This window comes from Propithecus coquereli, unplaced genomic scaffold (genome assembly GCF_000956105.1).
Source record: "Propithecus coquereli isolate 6110/MARCELLA unplaced genomic scaffold, Pcoq_1.0 Scaffold125, whole genome shotgun sequence".
NCBI classification, from domain to species: Eukaryota; Metazoa; Chordata; class Mammalia; order Primates; family Indriidae; genus Propithecus; species Propithecus coquereli.
In genome coordinates, this window is record NW_012136636.1 from 8,639,778 (window position 1) to 8,661,683 (window position 21,906).

General features: G+C 41.5%; 1 protein-coding gene across 1 annotated transcript in view; it reads right to left on the reverse strand.

Moving 5' to 3' along the window:
* Positions 1–19,479: 19,479 nt before the first annotated feature.
* TUBGCP3 (tubulin, gamma complex associated protein 3) overlaps positions 19,480–21,906 on the reverse strand; it is an 85,268-nt gene continuing 82,841 nt past the window's right edge. The window contains exon 22 of the mRNA XM_012637956.1: positions 19,480–19,935. Coding sequence (XP_012493410.1) covers positions 19,777–19,935 — 159 coding nt within the window. The 3' untranslated portion in view covers positions 19,480–19,776. The remainder of the gene's footprint in view (positions 19,936–21,906) is intronic.

Here is a 21,906-nt window from a genome sequence, read left to right on the forward strand (position 1 = left end):
ACAGAAAACTATAAGACATATCAAAAAGCGTGAAAATGTTACCCACCATCAAGAGAGAAAATAGCCAATAGAATCCAACTTAGCAATGACACAGATATTGGAATTTCAAGCAAAACTTTAAAATAAATACAATTAGCATGTTAAATAATCTAGAAAAAAGGCAGACAATATTCATGGACAGAACCAAGTGGAAATGCTAGAAATGAAAAACATGACATCAGAGAAGTATTCTCTTTGTGGGCTGTCTGCAGCCTGGAGACAGCACAGGAAAAGAATCGGTGGACTTGAAACCATGTGAATAGAAATCATCCAAACTGGGGGGAAAAAAAAAGAACAGAGCATTTAAGATGTGTGGTGAATATTAACAGTCCAACGCACATGTTATTGGAGTACCAGAAGTATAAGAGTTATAAACTGGCATGTCAAAATATCTGAAAAAATAATGGGCAAGGACTTTGAAAAAATAAGAGAACCACAAATCCAAGAAACTTGGCCAACCCAAGTAGGAAAATACTAGGGAAACCACTCCAAGACACATCATGATCACACTCCTGGAAACCACACACACAGAGTAAATCCTGAAGACAGCCAGAGGAAAAAGACGTAAGGCATACAGAGGAACCAAGATAAGAATACCACTTACTTCTCATCTGAAAGAACAGAGGCAGAAGATGAGGAAACAATCTTTAAAGTGATAAAATCGTCAACCTGGATTTCCATATCTAGCACAAATATTCTTCGAGATAAAGACATTTTCAGATAGACAAAAGCTGACTGAATTTGTCTCCAGACTAGCCCCATGAGAAATACTAAAAGGAGTTTTCTAGTCTGATAGGAAATTACACAAGCTAGAAATGATAAACTCCAACAAAAGTACATGTGTCAAATACAAAATACCTCATATATATTTATCTATGTGTGTGCGTTCTCTATTACTCTATATATTTTTATATTTTCCCCAAATATATATATTAAATATATGTGTGTGAAAAGGCTATTGATTCTTTAAAGTAAAAATATTACAGATGTAACGTGCTGTTTACACATTACAGTTTTGTAGAAGTAAAATAAAGACAAAAAGAGCAAAGGGGGAAGGACAGTGGCCTAGAATTTTGCTTTTGAAAGATTTTTTATGCTATTCACAAAGTAGTCGTTTTTTTTCAAGGTGTGGGTTGACAAAGATGCACATTTTAATCCATGGAGCAACCACTAAAATTATGACATGCAAAAAAAAACCCTAATCAATAGCAGAGATAAAATAAAATATCAAAAAATGATATAAGTCATCTAACAAAGGACAGGGAAAATAAAATAGATAAAGAGCAGAAGAAATGATTTCTATGTAGGAAATATAGAAATAGGGTAGAATTAAACCCAAATATATTGAGAATTACATTATATGCAAGTGGACTAAACACTGCAATTTAAAGGCAGATGTTATAAAACTAGTGAAAATAAAAGTAAGACGTGTTGTTCACAGGAAACAGTTTAAACATAAGGACACAAGTTAAAAGTGAAATGGTGGGAAAGATTGATCACACACACTAAGCATAAGAGAGCTGGGGTAGCTTTATTAATATGAGACACAGTAGACCTAAAGTCAAAGAATATTAAGAGACAATGAGGGACATTTAGCAATGATAAAGGGTTAATTCATCAAGAAGACACAATAATCTTAAATGTGTAGCACCTAACAACAAAGCGCCCAAACACACAAAGCAAAACTTGTGAGAGATGGGTAGAGCCCAGAGCTTGGCGCCTAAGCACCCTTCTCCACTAGCAGGAATCGGGCTCCCTGGAGGAACAGCCGATCCCGCGCGGGGCAGGGCCGGACAAGAGAAGCCGGAACGTTGTGCCGCCCCGTCGGGAAGCAAGGCAGGACTCCAGAGCGCTGGCGACGTGCGGACAGGGCGCCCGGCCGCAGGGCCTCCTGCTGGCCAAAGCTGGGAGAATTTCAGCACAAAAAGAATCAATGAAAGTAACAGATTATTTCCTACTGAATAGAACAGAAAATGATGAGCCTATGCTGACAAAAATAAAGGAATAATTTGAAGGTTGGATGAGGAATGGGATATTTACGTACCCCAAAGACCTCCCCCGGATGCCCTGCGTTCCAGAGAGGGAGAGAGCCCGGCAGGGCCTCGCCGGGTGCCCGTGGCCAACGTCAGCGCTCAGGGCCAGCGTGAGCTCGCGCCCCACCTGACGCGGGGACAGAGAGGGACGCGTGGCCTCTGTGATTCTGCTGCCACAGGTGCACAACCTGAATCTAATTGGAGGAGACACCAGACAAACACAAACTGAGGGGAACGTGGCACAATAACTGGCCTGTCTTCCTCAGAATCTTCCGGGGCACGGGAGCCAGGGAAGGGCTGAGGAACACCCCAGACCGGGCGAGAAGGGAGCCGCGATGGCACCCGCACGCCTGGCTCTGCGCGGCCGCGTCTGCCATCAAACAGGACCCTGTCGCGACGGCCGGTGGGAGCCGAGCGAGGCCGGAGCATCGGGTGTCGTGCGGGTCCGTGCCGGATTCCTGACCCGGACGGTTATGCTGTGGTGTCGCAGGAGAGCGCCGTGTTTGCGGGAAATACAAACTGACAGACGGGGGCGATGGGCTCTGCCGCTCACTATTAAACGGTTCAAGACAAAATCATTTTTATTTTACTTGCCACTGTTCTGTAAGTTTGAGATTGTTTCACAGTGAGGACGTTTTTAAAAATTAAATCGTAAGCCATACACAGGGAGAAATCTTTGCAATAAATATCTGACAAAAGACTTGCATCCAGAATATATAAAGATCTCCTACAATTCAATAAAAAGGAAAAATAACCCCACGAAAATGGACAACAGTCTTGACAAAGCGTAACTTCCGCTTCTGTTTTTTCAGTTGAAAATAAACACAAGTTTGGCACATTCTCCCCACGCGTCCATGACGGTCTCACAGCCCCGGCTCCGGACACCACCGAGCTAAAAGACGGGCAGCTCCTCCCTCTTCGCGTCAGGACGCTCCCAGCCTGCGCCCTGGGGGTTCCCGAGGCCCACACAGCCGGGCCTTCTGGGGTCTGCCCTAACGCACGCGGCTTTGTCACTACGCCCCAGTCTCCATTCAGAGGACACCTCTGAATCTGAGAGGAGACAGCCTGGCGGAAGGACATTGAGCCCGAGTCCGGAGTTGATTGGACCGGGGTGTCTCACTCATCTCAGCCTCTGGACACACCGGTGGGTGGTGCCCACTCGGCTATAGCGACACTGCCCCCCACCCGGGGTCCGCAGCCACCAACCCCAGAAGCGAGGGGCCTCCATCCCCACTTTGCCACTTAGGACAGGTTCAGGGAAGCGGGAAGCTCGCCTTGCCAGGACCCCAGCTGCCGGGCATGTGGGAACAGGCTCTCCTTTTAGGCTACAGGGCGGGGCGCCCACACCAGGCGGGGCGCAGCAGTGAAACCTGCAATCCACCTGGCCCGGGAGGTCCCTGAGGTCTCAAGCTCCTCCCCACGCACCACCCCAGCCCTTCAGAGCAACAGCAGGCTGGATGGGTTCTCTGACCAAGGAAGCCGGACACACCGGCCTGCAGCCCATCCCGTGGGAGGAACAAAGGCTGACAGTTTCTCCAGCGTCCCTCGGTGCGCGGGGAGCCGGCCAAGGTGCGGGAGAGGAAGGCAGCCGGACGTGCGGCAGCAATATTAATCTCACTCCAGGCACGCTGCCGTGCCATATTCCCTCATTGCATTTTTATTAAAGCCTTAAACCCGGTGTAAAGGCAGAGAAATACAAATTTATTTCTCTTCTTTAAGAGACACCTGGCAACACGTCCACAGAACAATATCCATAATCACTTAGCCAAATTTCCATACCATTTTACTCAATTTTCTAGAAAGCAGAAGTATACTTTCGGAGCACAGGGATCTTTGTGTAATTTTCACTCCCCTCCAGCCCCTCCCGTTGCACGCCCCCTCCCAGGAGCCCCATGGCGTGGATTGCATTTTTGCTAACTTAGCTTCGAGAGGCAACCCCTCCAGCAGGCACAGTGGTGGCGCAGGGGGCGAGGCCTTGAGCAGAGGAGGAGGAAGAGGTGACGGCGAGTGGTGCAGGCCTGCGTCAGCCACTTAAGACAGGGCCCGGACAGCACCGTCCAGGGTGCCCAGTGCGGAGGAGCTGGGCTGCATTCAGCCTGAGTGTCCCCCAGGCTGGGCACCCCATGCAGGTCACAGCCCCACCGGGGGTGGCGTCTCTGGCTGGGCTGGGGATGGGGTTTTCGCACCTGGCAGCATGCTCTGCCTCTTGACAGTAGGTGACCTGAGGCCACATCACCTCCCTACACTTTGGTTTCCCCAGATTAAAAAGGAATGACTCAGGTGGGGCAAGAGCAATATATGTAACCTAAACATTTGTACCCCCGTAATACGCTGAAATAAAAAAGAAAAAAAATAAAAAGGAATGAAACCTTGAAAACCCTCCAGGGTGGTTGTCAGGGTTAAAGGTAAACTGTAGGAAGTGCCTGTTACACATTAGATGCTGATTAACATAAATAATTTGGAAATGGATCCCTGCCTCCAAGAGGCCACAACAACCAAGTGAGCCTCAGGGGTAATGACACTTCTGTGTTTGGGGAAACCCTGCAAGTGAGGTTGTGACACAGAGAGACACACCTGACAGGTGACACTGCAGGTGAAAGTATAGCTGCTTGGCAGATCCAACGGATTCTTGGATGTCCCCAGCCGGCGTCTGTGCCCAGCTCCTCTGAGCGCAGGGAGTCAGGGGAAGACGCGTCTGGGTCCAGACACCTGAGCTCTGGCAGGTGAAGATGCGTCTGGTCGAGACACCTGCTCTCAGCACAGCACCCTGGCGACTCGCAGCGAAAACCTCATGGAATAGGCTCTCCAAGGCTTTCAATATGTCTTTAACTATCCCCAAACTGCTGTGTTACACAGAGGACGAGTAGTGAAGAGCTCATGGTGTTTTTAAACAGTGGGGAGATGAAAAGCTGAAAACACACACCAACAAAAACATGTTACTTGTTCTCCAGTGCGTTAAGAGGATACAATGTGGACGGAAAGCACGCCCGTCCCCAGAATACTGTTCCTCTGACGTGGGGGCAAAGCACCTGCCAACCGCATCCTTCCTCGAGCACCAGCCACTGCTCTCGCCCTTAGGTTTGCTGAAGCTAGGCATGAGTTCTCTATTTCCATTTAGTTTAGAAAAGTGATTCATCATGTTATTAAAGCATAATATTTATAAAGTACAAAGAGGAAAGCAAAAATCCCCACAAATTCTATAATCAAAGAGAACCCTTGTTATTTGGGGGCTTAATTTCTAGTCTCTCTTGATCTATCAATCAATAGATAAATAGGGTAAATACACTTGTATATAAAAATAAAATGCATACATTTTATATATAATTATACATATAAAAGTACATACGTACTTTTTTAAGAGTCCCTCTTTACTGAAAAAAATATATAGGACACTTCCTGTTTTGAAGTCTGTTTATTTAACCACTCAATTGTCTCAATAACATATATATTAATATCATTACACAGACGCTCCCTGACTTAGGATTTTTTGACCTTATGATAGCACAAAAGTGATGTGCAGTCAGCAGAAACCGTCCCTCTCACAACTCCCCAGGCAGCCACGGATTTTCAACTGAAGACATTTTCCACTTGATGGTCTATTGGATGTAACCCCATACTCCCTCTGATTTTCATGTGGTAGGTCACAGTTTACTAAGTGAAGCCTCTTGTTGAACATGGGGAAGTTTCTGGCTTGCCCCAAGGATCCAGGATGCCCAGTCTATGTGGCCAAGGCCCTGCATGGACACGCGCCGCACAGGCTGGGAGGGAGGTCGCCCACGAGGATGCAGGACCTGCCCCTCCCGGCTGAGTCCCACACGCACTGCCCAGAACACGGGTCAGGTGACTCAAGGTTTGGCCAAGGCACCTCTCAAGCACCTCTCTGCAAGGACTGCGCCACCTCTCAGGTCTCTGTGCACAAGCTAAGAGGCTTCTCCGCGACACTGTCACCACCGTAGCAAGGTTCCCATTGAACCAGTTACTGCTGCCACTGGGCAACTCAGACATCTCATGCCCAGGAGCCGCCACCCTGGCAGTGGTATGGGAGGAGGCAGGACAGTGACATGCTAGGACAGGGAGCAACACATGTGGGACCCAGGTGATCCCACCAGGCACCTCTTAGAATGCAGCCTGAGAGGAGTATGATTACCAAAGAGCCAGGCCCCCCACACCCTAAGAATGAGGGTTTGGCTCACATCACAAGGTAAGTCACCAGCACCAGGCAAAGCGATTGCCAAGGATGAGAAGAATCCAGAATGCCTGGGGGGAGGGAGGCCCTGGACACAGCAAGGCGGCTGTGGCCCACCCCACAACACCCTCTGCTGGGGCACCCCAGGAAGAGAGACCATGGGAGCACAGGAGCTGCCCCTTGTCTGTGTGGAGAAGAGGATATCTCTGTGGCCATGAAAATGGGTCTGAGACCTTCAACTGTGGGAATGTCATCCATCCGGGGTCGAAGCTGCCATTCCTGGAAACCCATCACAGCCTCCACGTGGAGGCCATGCATCCCGGGCTGCTGCCCCCGGCCAACTGGAGGTGTGAGGATGCTGACAGAGACCATTTTTGGGAGACACAGGACCCCTCTTACGGATAATGGTGGCTTTGCCACATTTCTCTGAACTGCACTGCAGTCTACGATCCTTGGACCAACCTTCCTCCCTCCCCTCTTCTTCACGGGTTTATGACCTGAATCACGGTCTGCTGGTTTTCCTGACCGCCATCAAATCCTCCCTGTCTTCTAATAAATTTCTCGCACGTCGAACCCCATCTTGCTGTCTGCCTCTTGGAGGATCTGGACTAACACAAGCACATAGAAAATTCAGTGAACCCACAGATAAGCTCCTAGAATTAACAGATAATTGCTAAGATAACTTTGCAAGCCTTTAGGATAGAAGATTAATATATAAAAATTAATTACATTTCTGTGCATCAGCAATAAGTAGAAAATTTTATCTTAAAGAAAGATACCATTTACAATAGCATTAAAAAAATGAAGTCCCTAAGAATAAATCTAACAAAAGTTGTGCAAACCCATCATGGAGAAATTTATAGAAATTTGAAAGACATTAAGAAAGATCTAGGCAAACATGTTCATAGATCAGAAGAATAAATATTACAAACATATTACCTTTCTCCAAATCAATTTATAGATACATTACAATCCTAATCAAAATATCGATTTTTTTTTTTTGGTGGAACTGGATTCTAAAATTTATATGGAAGAAAAAAGGTCAGAAATAGCCAGGCATTCTTGAAGAATAAGAAGTTGGAGACACTTTCCCTAAGAGGTATCAATATCTATTATAAAATCATAAAAATTAAGACAGTCTTGCCTTGATGTAGGGAGAGACAATTTAATCATGGAACAAAATCACATATATATAGATTCTTGCTTCATGACAGAGGTAGTATTTTAGATCAACATTTCAATTTTGGGGGCTTAGAAACTGGATACAGTTATGAAAAATAAATGAAACTGGGTTCCTACCTCATATCATATGTTAAAATTAATTTTAAGTTGATTAAAAACAAATTATGAAAGATAAAACCACAGGTTGAGCATCCCAAATTTGAAAATCCGAAATGTTCCAAAATTTGAAATTTTCTGAGTGCCAACATGATGCTCAAATGAAATGCCCATTGGAGCATTTTGGATTTTTGGATTAGAGATGCTAGCTACATGGTAAATATAATGTTAATACTGCAAAATCAAACTCTTCTGGTCCCAATCATTTCAGATAAGGGAAACTCAACCTGTACTAAATTTTAGATATAGGAGACTATCTTCCATGATTTCAGCGTTGGGAAGTATATCTTAAACAACATTTGCTAACCATAATATTTTAACAAAATAGAGATACTGAAATTTAAAATGCCTGTTCAAAAATGGATCACACAAAGAAAGTGAAAAGCTGCTAGAAACTGAAAGAAGATATGTGCAATATATATATAACTGACAGAAGGTTAGCATACAGAATACACAAAGAACTCCCATAAGTCAGTAACAACCCTCCAAAAATGGCAAAAGACTTGAACCAGCAATTCAAAATGGGAAAATTCAAGTGGCCAATAAATATATAAAAACACATCCAACTTCATTAATATTTAAGAAATATAAATTAGGCCACAAGGAGATGCCATCATACAGCAGCCAGATTAGCAAAACTTTAAAGTCTAGCGACACCAAGTGTCCCAGGATGTTGAGAAGTGTGAACTTCCACACATTGGTGGTAGGAATGTAACTTGGCATTTTGTGAAACAGTCTGGCACTACACAGTAAAACTGAAGGCATCCTATGACCCAGCAATTCCACTCTTGAGAATTCACCCTAGAAAAGCTCTTACACATGTATGTGCCCAAGGAACGTTTACACCAGTAACATTCGTAACAGCTGAACTTTGCAAATAATCCAAATATCCATTGACAACAGAATGGCTTAGTTGTGGTATGATTAAAAAATGGATCAGCAATTAAAAAATACATAGCAATAAATGAACATCAGTCATAACTGGAGGTATCAGTTATCAACACGATACCTTCAATTATAGGTGTCGATATGATCGTACATATAAAATGTTAAAGATGGCACTTACATAAACTTCAAGTGTAAGCAAAACGAATCCATCACTGTTAGGAGTGCATGCACAGGTGGTAAAATTATAACAAAAAGCAAGGGAGTGGTAGCCACAAAAGTCAGAGAGAGCAGGAGATACAACCAGGAAGAGGCAAATGGGGCTTTCAGCTCACTAGAAATGTGTTATATTTTAACTAGGGGGTACTAACATCAATTCTGCCATTACAATTAATCTTCAAACTATACATGTATGTCTTAAATACATGTAGAGATTATGTAAAAAAAAATCCATGTAATCAAAAGCTGCTTCTTTTAAAAAACCAATAAAATCAAAAAGCACCCTAATAAAATAGCAGTCAAAATCATCTTTTTGCCAAGCACAATGACCAATTCTCTATCATGAGCTAATTCTCTCAGCAGCATTCAAAAGAGTTGACCATCTCTCTCTACAACTCTGTTCCCTTGGCTTCCTGACTCTCCAACTGTCCTGTCCAACCTCTAAATGTTGGGAGGACTTCAAGCTTGGTCCTGAACTTTCTTACTTGTACTTTCTCTCTAGGGAATCTCATGCCTTCAAATACTATTGCTGTAGTGATGATTCCCAGATGTATATTTCTAGCCCTGACTTCTCCTGAGCTGCAAGCTTATAAACCCAGTTGCTTAGTGAACATCTTAGAACATTCTGTGCTGCAAACCCCACTTCCTCAGCCTCCCAGGACGCCCAGTTCCATCTCAGTTCAGAGAACTGCCATGCTTTGCCTGGTTCCTTCAGCCTCCTCCACGTGGTAATACAGGGTAACCGTAGGGCTCACCCTGGTTTCCTCAGTCTTTTAGGTCTCACTGTCCTCTGTTGTCAGGTGTACATAAGACCCACTGTTAGATTTTGTCTTGCTTCTTTGGGGTTTTTGTTTGTACCAGGCAAAAGGGTAAATTTGGTCTCTATTATTCCATCTTAGCCAGAAGTGGAAGTCCTCCCTTTCTATTAATTTTAAAAGTGCTAATTAATAATGATACATCATACTTAATATTTGTTGAATGAATTACCTATTTTAAAATTATTTTAAAATAATTTTAAGACTACTGAGTATGACAAAGCGTCTTGTCTCAGTATTGAGGAAAATCCAGTAGCAAGATGGTAGATTTAAATCCAACCAAATGAATAATCACATTAAATGTAAGTAGTCTAGAAATTCTAATTACAAGGTAGAAATTGTTTGGATAAAACACACATACACACGACCCAACTATATGCTGTCTACAAGATAACCACTTTGAATATAAATCATAAATAGGTTAAAAGTAAAACAATGGAAAAGAGAAATCATGCTAATACAAATTGAAAGAAAACTGGGGTGGCTGTAAGACAAAATACATTTCAAAACAAAGACTATTGCCAGGGAGAGAAAATGTGTCTTTTTAATGATAAAGGGTCAATTCATTAAGGGGACATATCAACCCTAATAACAGAACCCAATAACAGAGCTTCGAAATACATGAAGCAAAAACTGAGGGAAATGCAAGGAGAAACAGACAAATTCTTAATTATAGTCAGAGATTTCAACAACCCTCTCTCAATAATTGACACAAAAAGTAGACAACAGTGAAAGAGATGTAGCATACTTAAACAATATTATCCACCAATTTACCCTAATTGACTTCAGAACACTCTGCCACAAAACAGCAGAATAAACATTCTTTTACTCTGTGCCCAGAGAACATGTACCAAGATAAACCCTACTCAGGGTCATAAAACAAGTCTCAGTGAATTTGAATGGATTCACCTTACACAAAGTATGTCCTCTGACCATAATGGGGTTACATCAGAAGTCAGTAAAGAAAGATATATGGAAAATCCATCAATATTTGGAAACCAAATAACGAACTTCTAAATAACCCATGGGTCAAAGAAGAAATCAAAAGGAAATTAGAAAGTATTCTGAAATGAATAAAATGAAAGCACAACATATTAAGATTTGTAGAATGCAATGGAAAGATTTTAAATCAACTACCCGCCTTCCCTTTCAAGAAAAAGAAAAACTCAGAGTAGGAAGAAGGAAGGAAATAATAAAGATCAGAGTAGAAATCAATGAAACACAAAGAGGAAAAACAACAGAGAAAGTAAATGACAACCAAGTCTGCATCTTTGAGAAGAGCAATAAAAGTGATTAATGTTTGTCCAGGCCAATCAAGAAGAAAGTCACAATTTACTAATATCAGAAATGAGATTATAGTAACATCTTTACAGTTTCTATAGATATTAAGAGAATAAGAAAATACCACAAACAACTCTATGCCCATAAATTTGACAGCTTAGATGAAACAGACCAATTCCCTGAAAGACACAAACTACCAAAACTCACTCAGGAAGAACAATTCAGAACAATTTGAGCAACAAAATAAAGTAGGATCAGACTATCATGCATGACTATAAAAGAAATATCCATGTGTCCATACTGATATAAAAAATGCTTGAATAAGTAAATATATGGGTGAGAAGACAGTCATCTCCCTTGCAGAAGAATTTCAAATAATTTAAGAAGATGCCCCACTGTCCAAACAACCTCAGCCAGGTCGAGGTCCCACTGACAGACTGTCCCCGACACAGTGTGACAAGAATGGCACAGCGCTCCTGGTCTTCCTCCCAGAAACCTGTCACCTCCAGTCCAATCTCGAGAAAACGTAGACAAAGCCCAGTTGAAGGATATGCTATACCTGACCACTAATTCTCAAAACTGTCAGGGTCATCAAAAACAAAAAGTCTGAGAAATGTAAAAGCCAAAGCAGCCCAGGAAGACACGACAGCTAAATGCAGCGGAACCTGGGAAAAGAAGAAGGTCATTTTGAAGACGCCAATAGAGTAACACGTGCAATAAACACTCTCTAGTAGCCACGTTAACAAAGCAAAAACAGGTGAAATTAACTGTAATAAGTTTTACTTAACCAAATATATATAAAATATTATCACTTCAATATATTATCAGTATGAAAAAATATTGAGGAACTTTACATTTTTATCACATTAAGTGTTTGAAATTTGGGGTGTATTGTACACTTAATCACACATCTCAGCTCAGCCTAGCCACACTTCAAATGGCTGGCAGCCCCTGCAATGGACGGGGCAGAACCAAATACACAGCCATGATCTAAAGGTGATGAGTGGAAATTACTGTAGTCATGGTGAGGACTCCGTGCTAGTTGCAGGCTAACACACAGACATCACTTCCTCTGAAGAGTTCTACTTTGTGGTTAAAATGACAACAAAAAAGACAGTAGCAGCAGAGTTGCATGCAGTCTTTGTCTTCGCATGTTGGTGTTTGTCTGTTTTTCAATCCTACGAATTTTACCTGTGGGAGACTTTGTCCACACTATGGACGTAGATAAAATCTCTATGCTGACGAGCATAGAACCTAGCAAATGCTCAATTTTTTAAAAAGATAAAAGGCCGATGCAGCGGCTCACACCTGTAATCCTAGCACTTTGGGAGGCTGAGACAGGAGGATCACTTGAGGCCAGTTCGAGATCAGCCTGGGCAACATAGTGAGACCCTGTTCCTACAAAATTTTTTTTAGAATAATAAAAAAGATAAGCCACAAACTAGGAGAAAATATTTGCAAATCACCTATCTGATAAGAGACTGGGTTTTTTTCTTTTTTTTTCTTTATTTTGAGACAGGGTCTCACTCTGTTGCCTGGAGTGGAGTCATCACGGCTCACTGCAATCTCCAACTCCTGGGTTCGAGCAATCCTCCTGCCTCAGCCTCCCTAGTAGCTGGGACTACAGGCATGAGCCACTGTGCCTGAGTAACTTGTTATCCAGATATATAAAAAACTCTCAAAACTCCATATGAAAACAAACAACTTAATAAAAAAAATAAGCAAAATATTTTGACAAACACTGTTTCACAGCAAGTACATGAAACAATGCTCAACACCACTGAACATTAGGGAAACTGATCCCATTTACAGATTATATGCATCAAAGCCACAGTGAAATCCTACTACACACCTGTAAGAATGCCTAACCCCACTACATGTTGACAAGGGTGTGCAGCAATGTGAAATGGTATAACCACTTTGGCAGTCTCTTAAGAATTTTGAAACAAACCTATTAAATGATCTATCTAGCTAGCCACTTGTCTCCTAGGTATTTACTCAAGAGAAATGAAAGCATTTATTCATCCAATGACTTGTGTACAAATGCCCACAGCAGCTATATTTATAACAGTAAAAAAACTGGAAACAATCCAAACAGTCACCAACAGACAAATGGATAAACGAATTGTGATACAGCCATAGAAGGGACCACTCAGGAATAAAGCAGACTCTTTTACCTGTAAAACTCTTTTTACAGGTAACAGCATGAAATGAAACTCAAAATAATTATGGTTAGTGAACAGGCCAGACACACTTAAAAAATATAACAGAATTCTAGAAAATGTAAATAATCTATGATAGAAAGAAGATCAGTGCTGCCTAGAGGTGTGGACAGTGATGAGTGCAGGGAGGGACAGGGCTACACAGGAACCTTCTGGGGCAATGGATATGTCCAGTGCCTGGACTGGGGTGCTGGCTGCCTGGCTGCACGTGTATGTCAACACTGGGCAAACTGTACACCTGAACCACGTGCAACACATTGCATGTCAAAGATCGCCCAACTAGCGAGGCTACTGTTGCGTGTGTTTCTTCATGTTTTATATTTTCATGTGTTTTGTATTTCTTCTAAAGTGTTGATTGATATGCTTGAAATGATTTGTAGATTTTATGCTCATTAATGAGGGCCTGCTATAATTGAGAATGTAGACCAGGCATGGTGGCTCACGCCTATAATCCTAGCACTCTGGGAGGCCAAGGAGGAGGATTGCTTGAGGCCAGGAGTCTGAGATCAGCCTGAGCAAGAGCGACACCCTGTCTCTGCCAAAAAAAAATTATATATATATATATATATATATATGTACGTATATATATAGACTTTGTTGTAAGTGCTGTAATTAGATTTTCTGTCATTTGTCTTAACTATTGCAATGCTGCCTTTCACTGGGTAACATTTTCCATTTTATGTAGTCAAATCTCCCATTATTTTCCTTTATAGTTTTCATCCTTGGTGTGGTGTTAAGAAAGTGTTAGGACCCCTGAAATTATAATATTGCCTTATTTCTTCTAGTAATTATAATGGTTTAAATTGTTCATATTTAAACCATTTAACCTATCTCAATTTTTCTTGAGTTAAATCACTTAAATTTTGTCCAAATGGTTTGCCTGAAACTATTTACCCCAGAGCATCTGTTGAATAATCAGACATTCTGTGTATCTCCACAGTGAACCTTCATCATCTACTGAAGACCCATGAATAGTGGCACTTTGGGACGTTTATTCCATCCATGGATGTTCCTATTCCATGTTCCTATTCCTGTACTGCTTTATACTGCAGCTTTATATTTTGATATAGGGTTTGACTAATTTCTCTTTATTTTTCTTTTATTCTACTTTTTCAAAAAGAAAAAATTGAAAAAACAAAAGCAACCTTCCTGGACATTTTGAAATTGTAATTTTATCTAGAGTCAAAAGAAAATAACTGAAATAACACGAGTTAGGTATTAATAACACTGAAAAGAAACTATATTCATAAAAACTTGTGCCATAACTAAAGTTACACATAGAGGGTTCAGAGTTGGAAATGCTCATTAAACGACGACACAGTAAATCCCGTCGGCATTTGGATCATGAAACAATAAGCCAAAAGGAGGGTAGTAAGTATAAAATAGTAATTTATAAGTAAAGCAAAAAAAACCTGTGTGTCTATAGTAAAATAAGTATCACGAAAAACATTCTTGAAATATCTAAACTGTAAACACTTTGCTAAATGTGATCAGCAAGAAAAAAGAGAAAACATGTATATTAAAATAAAGAATGAAAGGAGTGTAGCTCAAAAATTAATATTTAAAAAATTATAGAGGCATTTATGTAAAAAATTGTTGCTAAGAAATTTGAAAGCCTAAATGAAAAGGCAGCCTACCTGGGAAGTAAAAATTACCTCTGAATTAGGATATCTGAATAGTCTGGTAGCCACAGCAGAAACAGGATGTTTATAATCTACTCACTAAAAAGGCGCTGAGTACTTTGTGCACTATTAAAATTAATTCAGGTCATTGGTACAAATACGCGTCCAAGACAGTGGACTTTCTGACAAACGGCAAAGGCTCTGAGAACCAGGTTGTGAGCTCGTGACCGGCTGCTCTTGCTTTCTTTCCAAATCAATTCCAGCAGCCCCTTGTACAGTCCAGCCCAAGGCCACCAAACACAGAAAGGGCCTGGCTGCACCTCCCATTTACACACTGAATTGCACTCATTTGACCGTTATTTCCTCATAAGCTAAAAATACTGACATACCTGGAGGCTACTGCAGGTTTGGTTCCGTAGCACAATGAAGTGATTCACATGAAATTTTGAGTTTCCCGGAGTTTAGAAATGTTTACACTAAGCTGTAATCTATTAAGTGTGCAATTCTATCATATCTAAACAAAACGACATCCACACCTTAATTTAAAAATACTTTATTACTATAAAGTGCTAACAATCATCCAAGCCTGCAGTCTTTTCGCAGGTGGAGGGGCTGGCCCCCATGCTGATGGCTGATGAGGCTAGGGTGGCTGTGGCAACTTCTTAAAATAAGACAGCAATGAAGCTTGCCACATCGATTGTCTCTTTCTTTCATGAAAGATTTCTCTGCAGCATGTGATAGTGTTTTACCCACAGTAGAACTTTTTTTAAATTTGGAGTCAGTCCTCTCAAACCCTGCCACTGCTTTATCAACTAATTCTATGGAATATTCTAAATCCTTTCTTGCCATTTCAACCATGTTCACAGCATCTTCACCAGGAGTAGGTTCCGCCCCGAAAAGCACTTTCTTTGCTCATCCATAAGAAGCGACTCCTCATCCATTTAAGCTTGATCGTGAGATTACAGTAACTCAGTCACGTCTTTAGGCTCCACTTCTCATTCTAGTTCTCTTGCTATTTCCACCACATCTGCAGTTGCTTCCTCCACTGAAGCCTTGAACCCTCAAAGTCATCCATGAGGGTTGGAATCATCTTTTTTCAAATTCCTTTTAATGTTGATATTTTGATCTCCTCCTATGAATTGTAAATGTTAACAGCATCTAGAATGGTGAGTTCTTTCCAGGTTTTCAACTTAACTTTGCCCAGATCCATCGGGGGAATCACTATCTATGGCACCTAGAGCTTATGAAAAGTTATTTCTTAAATAATAGGACTTGAAAGTTAAAATGACTCCTTGACCCATGGGCTGCAGAATGATGTTGTGTTAGCAGGAACGAAAACAATACTCATCTCCTTGTGTATCTCCATCAGAGCTCTTGGGTGACCAGGTGCATTGTCATTGAGCAGTAGTAACTTGAAAGAAATCTTTTTTTTTTTTTCCCGAGCAATAGGTCTTAAAAGTGGGCTTAAGATATTCAGTAAATCACTCTGTAAATAGCTGTGCTGTCATCCAGGTTTTGTTCCATTTATGGAGCACAGGCAGAATAGATTTAGCAAACTTCTTAAGGGCCTTAGGATTTTCAGAATGGTAAATTAGCACTGGCTTCAACTTAAAGTCACCAGCTGCATTAGCCCCTAATGAGTCAGACCGCCCTTTGAAGCTTTGAAGCCAGGCATTGACTTCTCCTAACTATGAAAGTCCTAGATGGCATCTTCTTCCAATAGAAGGCTGTTTTGTCTAAACGGAAAATTTTTAGTGTAGTCACCTTCATCAATAATCTTCTGGATAACTTGCTGCAGCTTCTCCATCAGCACTTGCTACTGTACTTTTATGTTATGGAGACGGCTTCTTTCCTTAAACCTGATGAACTCTGCTGGCTCCCAACTTTTCTCTGCAGCTTCCTCGCCTCTCTCAGCCTTCACAGAATTGAAGAGAGTTAGGGCCTTGCTCCGGGGTAGGCTTTGGCTTAAGGGAATGTTGTGACTGGTTGATCTTCACTCAAACTTTCTTCCTGTCAGCAATAGGCTGTTTTGCTTCCACATCATCTGTGTGTTCACTGGAGAAGAAGCACTTTAATTTCCTTCAAGAACTTTTCCTTTGCATTCACAACTTGGCTGTTTGGTGAAAGCAGCCTATCTCAGCTATAGACACACCTTCCTCACTAAGCTTAATCATTTCTTGCTTTTGATTTAAAGTGAGAGACATGCAACTCTTTTCACTTAAACACTTACAGGCCACTTTAGGGTATTAACTGGCCTAACCTCAGAAGTGTTTCAGAGAATAGGGTGGCCCAAGGGCAGGAAGAGGGAGGGGGAATGGCTAGCCAACAGAGCAGTCAGAACACACATTTATCAATTAAGTTCACCATCTTACCTGGGTGCGGTTCATGGTGTCTCAAAACAATTATAACAGCAACATCAAAGATCACCGAGCACAGATCACCATAAGAGATATAATAATGAAAAAGTTTGGAGTATTGAATTACCAAAATGTGACACAGAGACACAAAGTGAGCATATACTGTTGGAAAGATGGTGCCAATAGGCTTGCTAGATACAGGGTTGCCACAAACGTCCAATTTGTAAAAAATGTGGTATCTGCGAAGCACCATAAAATGAGGTATGCCTGTATATGATTGTTATTTCTCAATTCTAAATTTCTAGGTATCATTCTATTCCCCCCTACATAGTTATTTAAATTCATTAAACTCTTATTGTAGGTGATATTTGTGTTACTAACACAGGGCCAGCCATTCTCTCAGCTGTGGAAGTGTTGGAACAAGCAGCAGATAGGAGACGCTTGTCCTCCTCACCATAACTAAGGTATTTCAACCACACATCAGCAGTCACAAGCAACCCATGTTTTCCTCAAACCACAAGCTGAGTTTACAGCTCCAGCTGTCAACATGTGTATTTTGTCTCTCATGACTCAATTTCAGTGTGACTGTGCTTATTTTGTAAAAGTGTTCTTTTCCTAGTAAGTGAGATTTTCAAGTTGGCTGTGCCTTCTGTCCCATATTTTAATGTCTGGAGCACACATTATCCACACGGACTTGAGAATCATGATGCCATGAATACTGCTGGTGACAACTAAGCAGGGGAGGGAAGAACATTCCCCTCTCCAGTCAAGCCTATCAGCGCAGCGGGACACAGAGCCAGCCCTTCCCAGCAGGACAGCTGCGCCTTCTGCGGCAGTTACTCCGCTCCCTTGGTGGGAAAGAGGTGCCCCCTGACAGCAGCTAGGTTTGGCTCACTCAAGCTGCCCGTGACAAACGGCTTTACTCCACCAGGACACAAGAGCACCATTTATTAAGTACCTCCATGAGCCAGATACTGTGCATATCGCACCTCTAATCTTCACAATAATCCTGACGGGACAGACTGGTTAGCATCTTCTGGGTGGAGATAGGACCCTCCAGGGCCGTGCCGGGGTCATCCCTGCCTCATGCTCCACACCACAGTGAGGAGCTCCACGTTGTCCATCCCTGGCTGATGCTGGTTTCTGAGACCCAGCTCCCCACCAGTCCTGGCTGTGCGTTCACAGTGACGCCCTCCATCTCCCCGCAAGCCCCAGCTCCCACCTTCACACCCACAGTTCAGCCCTGGGCGAGACCTGCCAGGGTCATCCTGGCAAGGAAAGGAGGTCACCTCCACAGGAGTGATCCACCAATCTAACCAAACTGCGACGACTCCTAAACTCTAATGGAGTTTCAATTCCTAATTCTAGGGTGGCATTTTTTAGAGAAGTTTCTACTGAGGATTAATCCCTGAAGCAATGCTTTGAATAAAATAAAAGCAGGTTCCATGGTGAAGAAACTTTGGGAAACTTATCTTTGAGATACACAATATGTGATAATAACCTGGCAAGGCCTGCAGTAGAGAAACCTGCTTCAAATTTCTGACTTTCTGAATCTTTAAACTAATAACACGTACATTCTAAAAATCTCTGACCTTCACCCTAGGCTCACCCTGGGCTCACTGCATGGGCACTCCTGACTGCCCTTTTGCTTCTATACTGGAAGCTGCACTGTCTAATTTCTTGGTTTCACTGATTAAAAATGCATACACTGTAGCACATTAAATTATATTTTATCAACCCTCACCCCCAAAACCTAGCAAGTGAACTGTGTCTTCATAGACTACTCAAGAAACAACCGATGAATCTGAAAGATAATTGCTTTTAATTTTCTAAATTTTCACTTATGTAACATAATAAAGGCAGATTTATGTGACCTGATGACATTTTTACAAAAAACAGTTCCCCCCAACATTTGGTCAGTAGTATATAAATATTTACAATGAAAAAATAGGCAAGGAAAAAGGAAATGTTCATTATCCAAGTCTATTTCTTTCCAATGCTTATCAGTATTGTGAAAATAAAATACTTCATTAACTTCTCTAGTCATTCATATTTACACACTGCGTCAGATGATGGTTTCAAGAAATTTAGGTTGCACTGTATAAGGATGTTTTTGTTCTACACCACTCCTACTTTTTTCTATATTATTTTAAAAGTTATCCGAAATAGTAAATTAAATATAAAAATGTAAACTTTGAAAGAAGAGAACATAAGAATAAATATGTGTAAAGGTAATGCATTAAGATACAAAGTTTCTCATAGAGGTTGGTATTATATAACACTAGAAAACCAAAATAAAATGCTCTATATACTTTTTTAGTAGGGAGATTGTTTCAATTTAATCTGATTACGTTAACAAAGATTGCCTCTGAAGAGGATGTTAAAAAAATAGCAATGATAATACCATCTCAACCGATGAATATCCCATCACCCTAATTTTCTCTAAAAGAAATTGGTGTTCTTAAAAATGACACATATAAATTATATCATAGACAGCTCAACAAATTATGGTACTTTTTAACTATGAAGACTATTAGAAATAAAATTGAATGATGCAGCCAGCCTATTTCACTGAGTGATATTACAAATACACTTAACTCCGCTGTATAAAAACGTTGACTTGATAGACCATACGCCATGCCAGTGACACACTGAAGTGCTCTCAGGCAGAGAGGGTGGACACCTGCAGCATGCCAGTGCCTTGAGAACCAAAACGTAGATTTTGACATCGATAATGCATTAGTAGCATTGGCACGTCCTTGGGATGATCCATGAGGTTTCACGTGTGTGAACTGCGCCGCCCCCTGGTGCCCAGAGACACGTGGAGTCTTGGCTCTCTGGCTTTATAATGTTCGTTAAAGTCCAACCTGAAGCTCAGAAACTGAAGACTTTCGTCAGAGCTGGTCGTCAGTAACACCAAAAACTGTTGCACGATACCCTGAAAAGAGAAGGGATAAAATATTCATTTCAGAAAAGAACTTATCCCCACTGTTAATCCCCTCTGGGTATGTTTTTCCTTCCAGGTCAACAAGTCTTTAGTAAACACCCCCATGGCAGGCGTCCGGGTGGACCTGAGAGCTGCTCCGGAACCCCAAAGTTTCTACACAGAGCCAATACACGTTAGGAAGAGTTACTCTTTCTACAAATACAAATGAGCAATGAATAAATTTTACTTAAGAGTAGCTAACCAACAGGTTTTTCCTTTTTGCCCTTGAGTTCCACAAGAATAGGCAAACAGCAAAGTAACTGACGTTAGAACAGTCTATTCTTACTTTGAATACAAAACTCAGCATATACGTTTCTTTCAAATGATTTACGAAAGATGTTTCATCATCATAAAACCCTGACTGGAGAACAAACTGAGAACACAAAATGGATCCATGATCTCAAGAGAGACCTTGAGGTTCCATTGCTCTTGAACATAAGGCTACGGCGGTCTTCCTGATGGGGGTGTGGCGTCCTGTTATCACCTCATTCCTGAGTGGGCTTTGTAAAGATTTGACAGTTTACTCAAACTTTAATGTGACAAAATGACTGACTGTTTCTATTTAAGGTTGAGAGAGTCACTTAGTGAGTACAAACTCCATCCCTGGCAAGTTTCACAGCCTACGCCATGCCAGCAGACTTTTACAGTTGAAGGAGATTCCTGGTCATCCACACATTTTCTAGCTGTCTCAGAAAAGCTCTCATTTGCAGAGAAAAAAGTCATGGAAGCACTGTGTCCTCATCAACCCTCCTCAATTCCTCACCTGCTGGCATTCCCCTTTCCTTGCTCTGGTCAGAAACTGAATTTCAAAGCTCACATGTGGCTTCTGGGGGAATACCTGGAGAGTTGGTATGTACATAGGCCCAGATATATCACATAAATATGTGTGTGAACATCACTCTGTCTTTCTAGGTGATGGAAGAAAGCTCCTAAGGAATTATATTGCCAAAAATATAGACAGTAACTTCCTGTTAAGTGATGAAATTGACATACAAAGATCCATGAAACTGACTATAAGGAAATCTAAGGAATATTTCCTCCCACAGGTTTGGGATTCTGGCTATTCAGTCATAAACAGCAAACGATGAATAGCTGTTAACACCGCACTGTTTCAAGTGCAATACAGAGAACAGAAAAGGACTTCTGCTGTTATGGAAGGGAAATCTGAATGGTAATGATTTACAAAAAGGATTAAGACTGTAATTTGAATAAAACTGGGATTATACTGATTAAGATTACTTTCTAAAAAATGTATTAACTCCATCAAGGAAATGTGCAACCATAAACAAGAACATCATTGTCTCTCTTAGAAATGAGAATATAGACTGATATTTTAAATCATATGTTACTGCTCTGTAGCTGTACAACTATCTTATTTTAATGAGTAGAATGGAACTAAACCACTAGGTATACATTTTTAAGAAATATGAGTACATATTTTATCTATAACATGAGTTCAAGGAGGTATTTCATGTCAAAACACCTACCCAATAAGAATATTCTGTACGAACATAAACCTGTCATTCCCACCAATTACGAAACTTGTTTTCAACAAAAATGCAAAAGTAGGCCAATGTAAGGGTAAGATCACTGGTAAAAGGGCCAACTCCCCACCTTGGCTCTCCTGAAGAGAAATACAAAAAGTGTGAGGGTCCCAGGACACAAATCAGATGCCCACAGAACCGGGTGGGTGATGTTTCGTTTTCCACGTTGCACCACATGAACAGACCAGCACACAAAACCATAATTTTTAAAGGTTTGAGAGTAAATGCTCAGTAAGTCTAATTATTAATAGTTATCAGCAATTGAATGAAAAAATTCTTCATGAAATCTTTCCATCTGTGTTTCTGTCATAAACATGCACAAGGGCTGGGCGCAGTGGCTCACGCCTGTAATCCTAGCTCTCTGGGAGGCCGAGGCGGG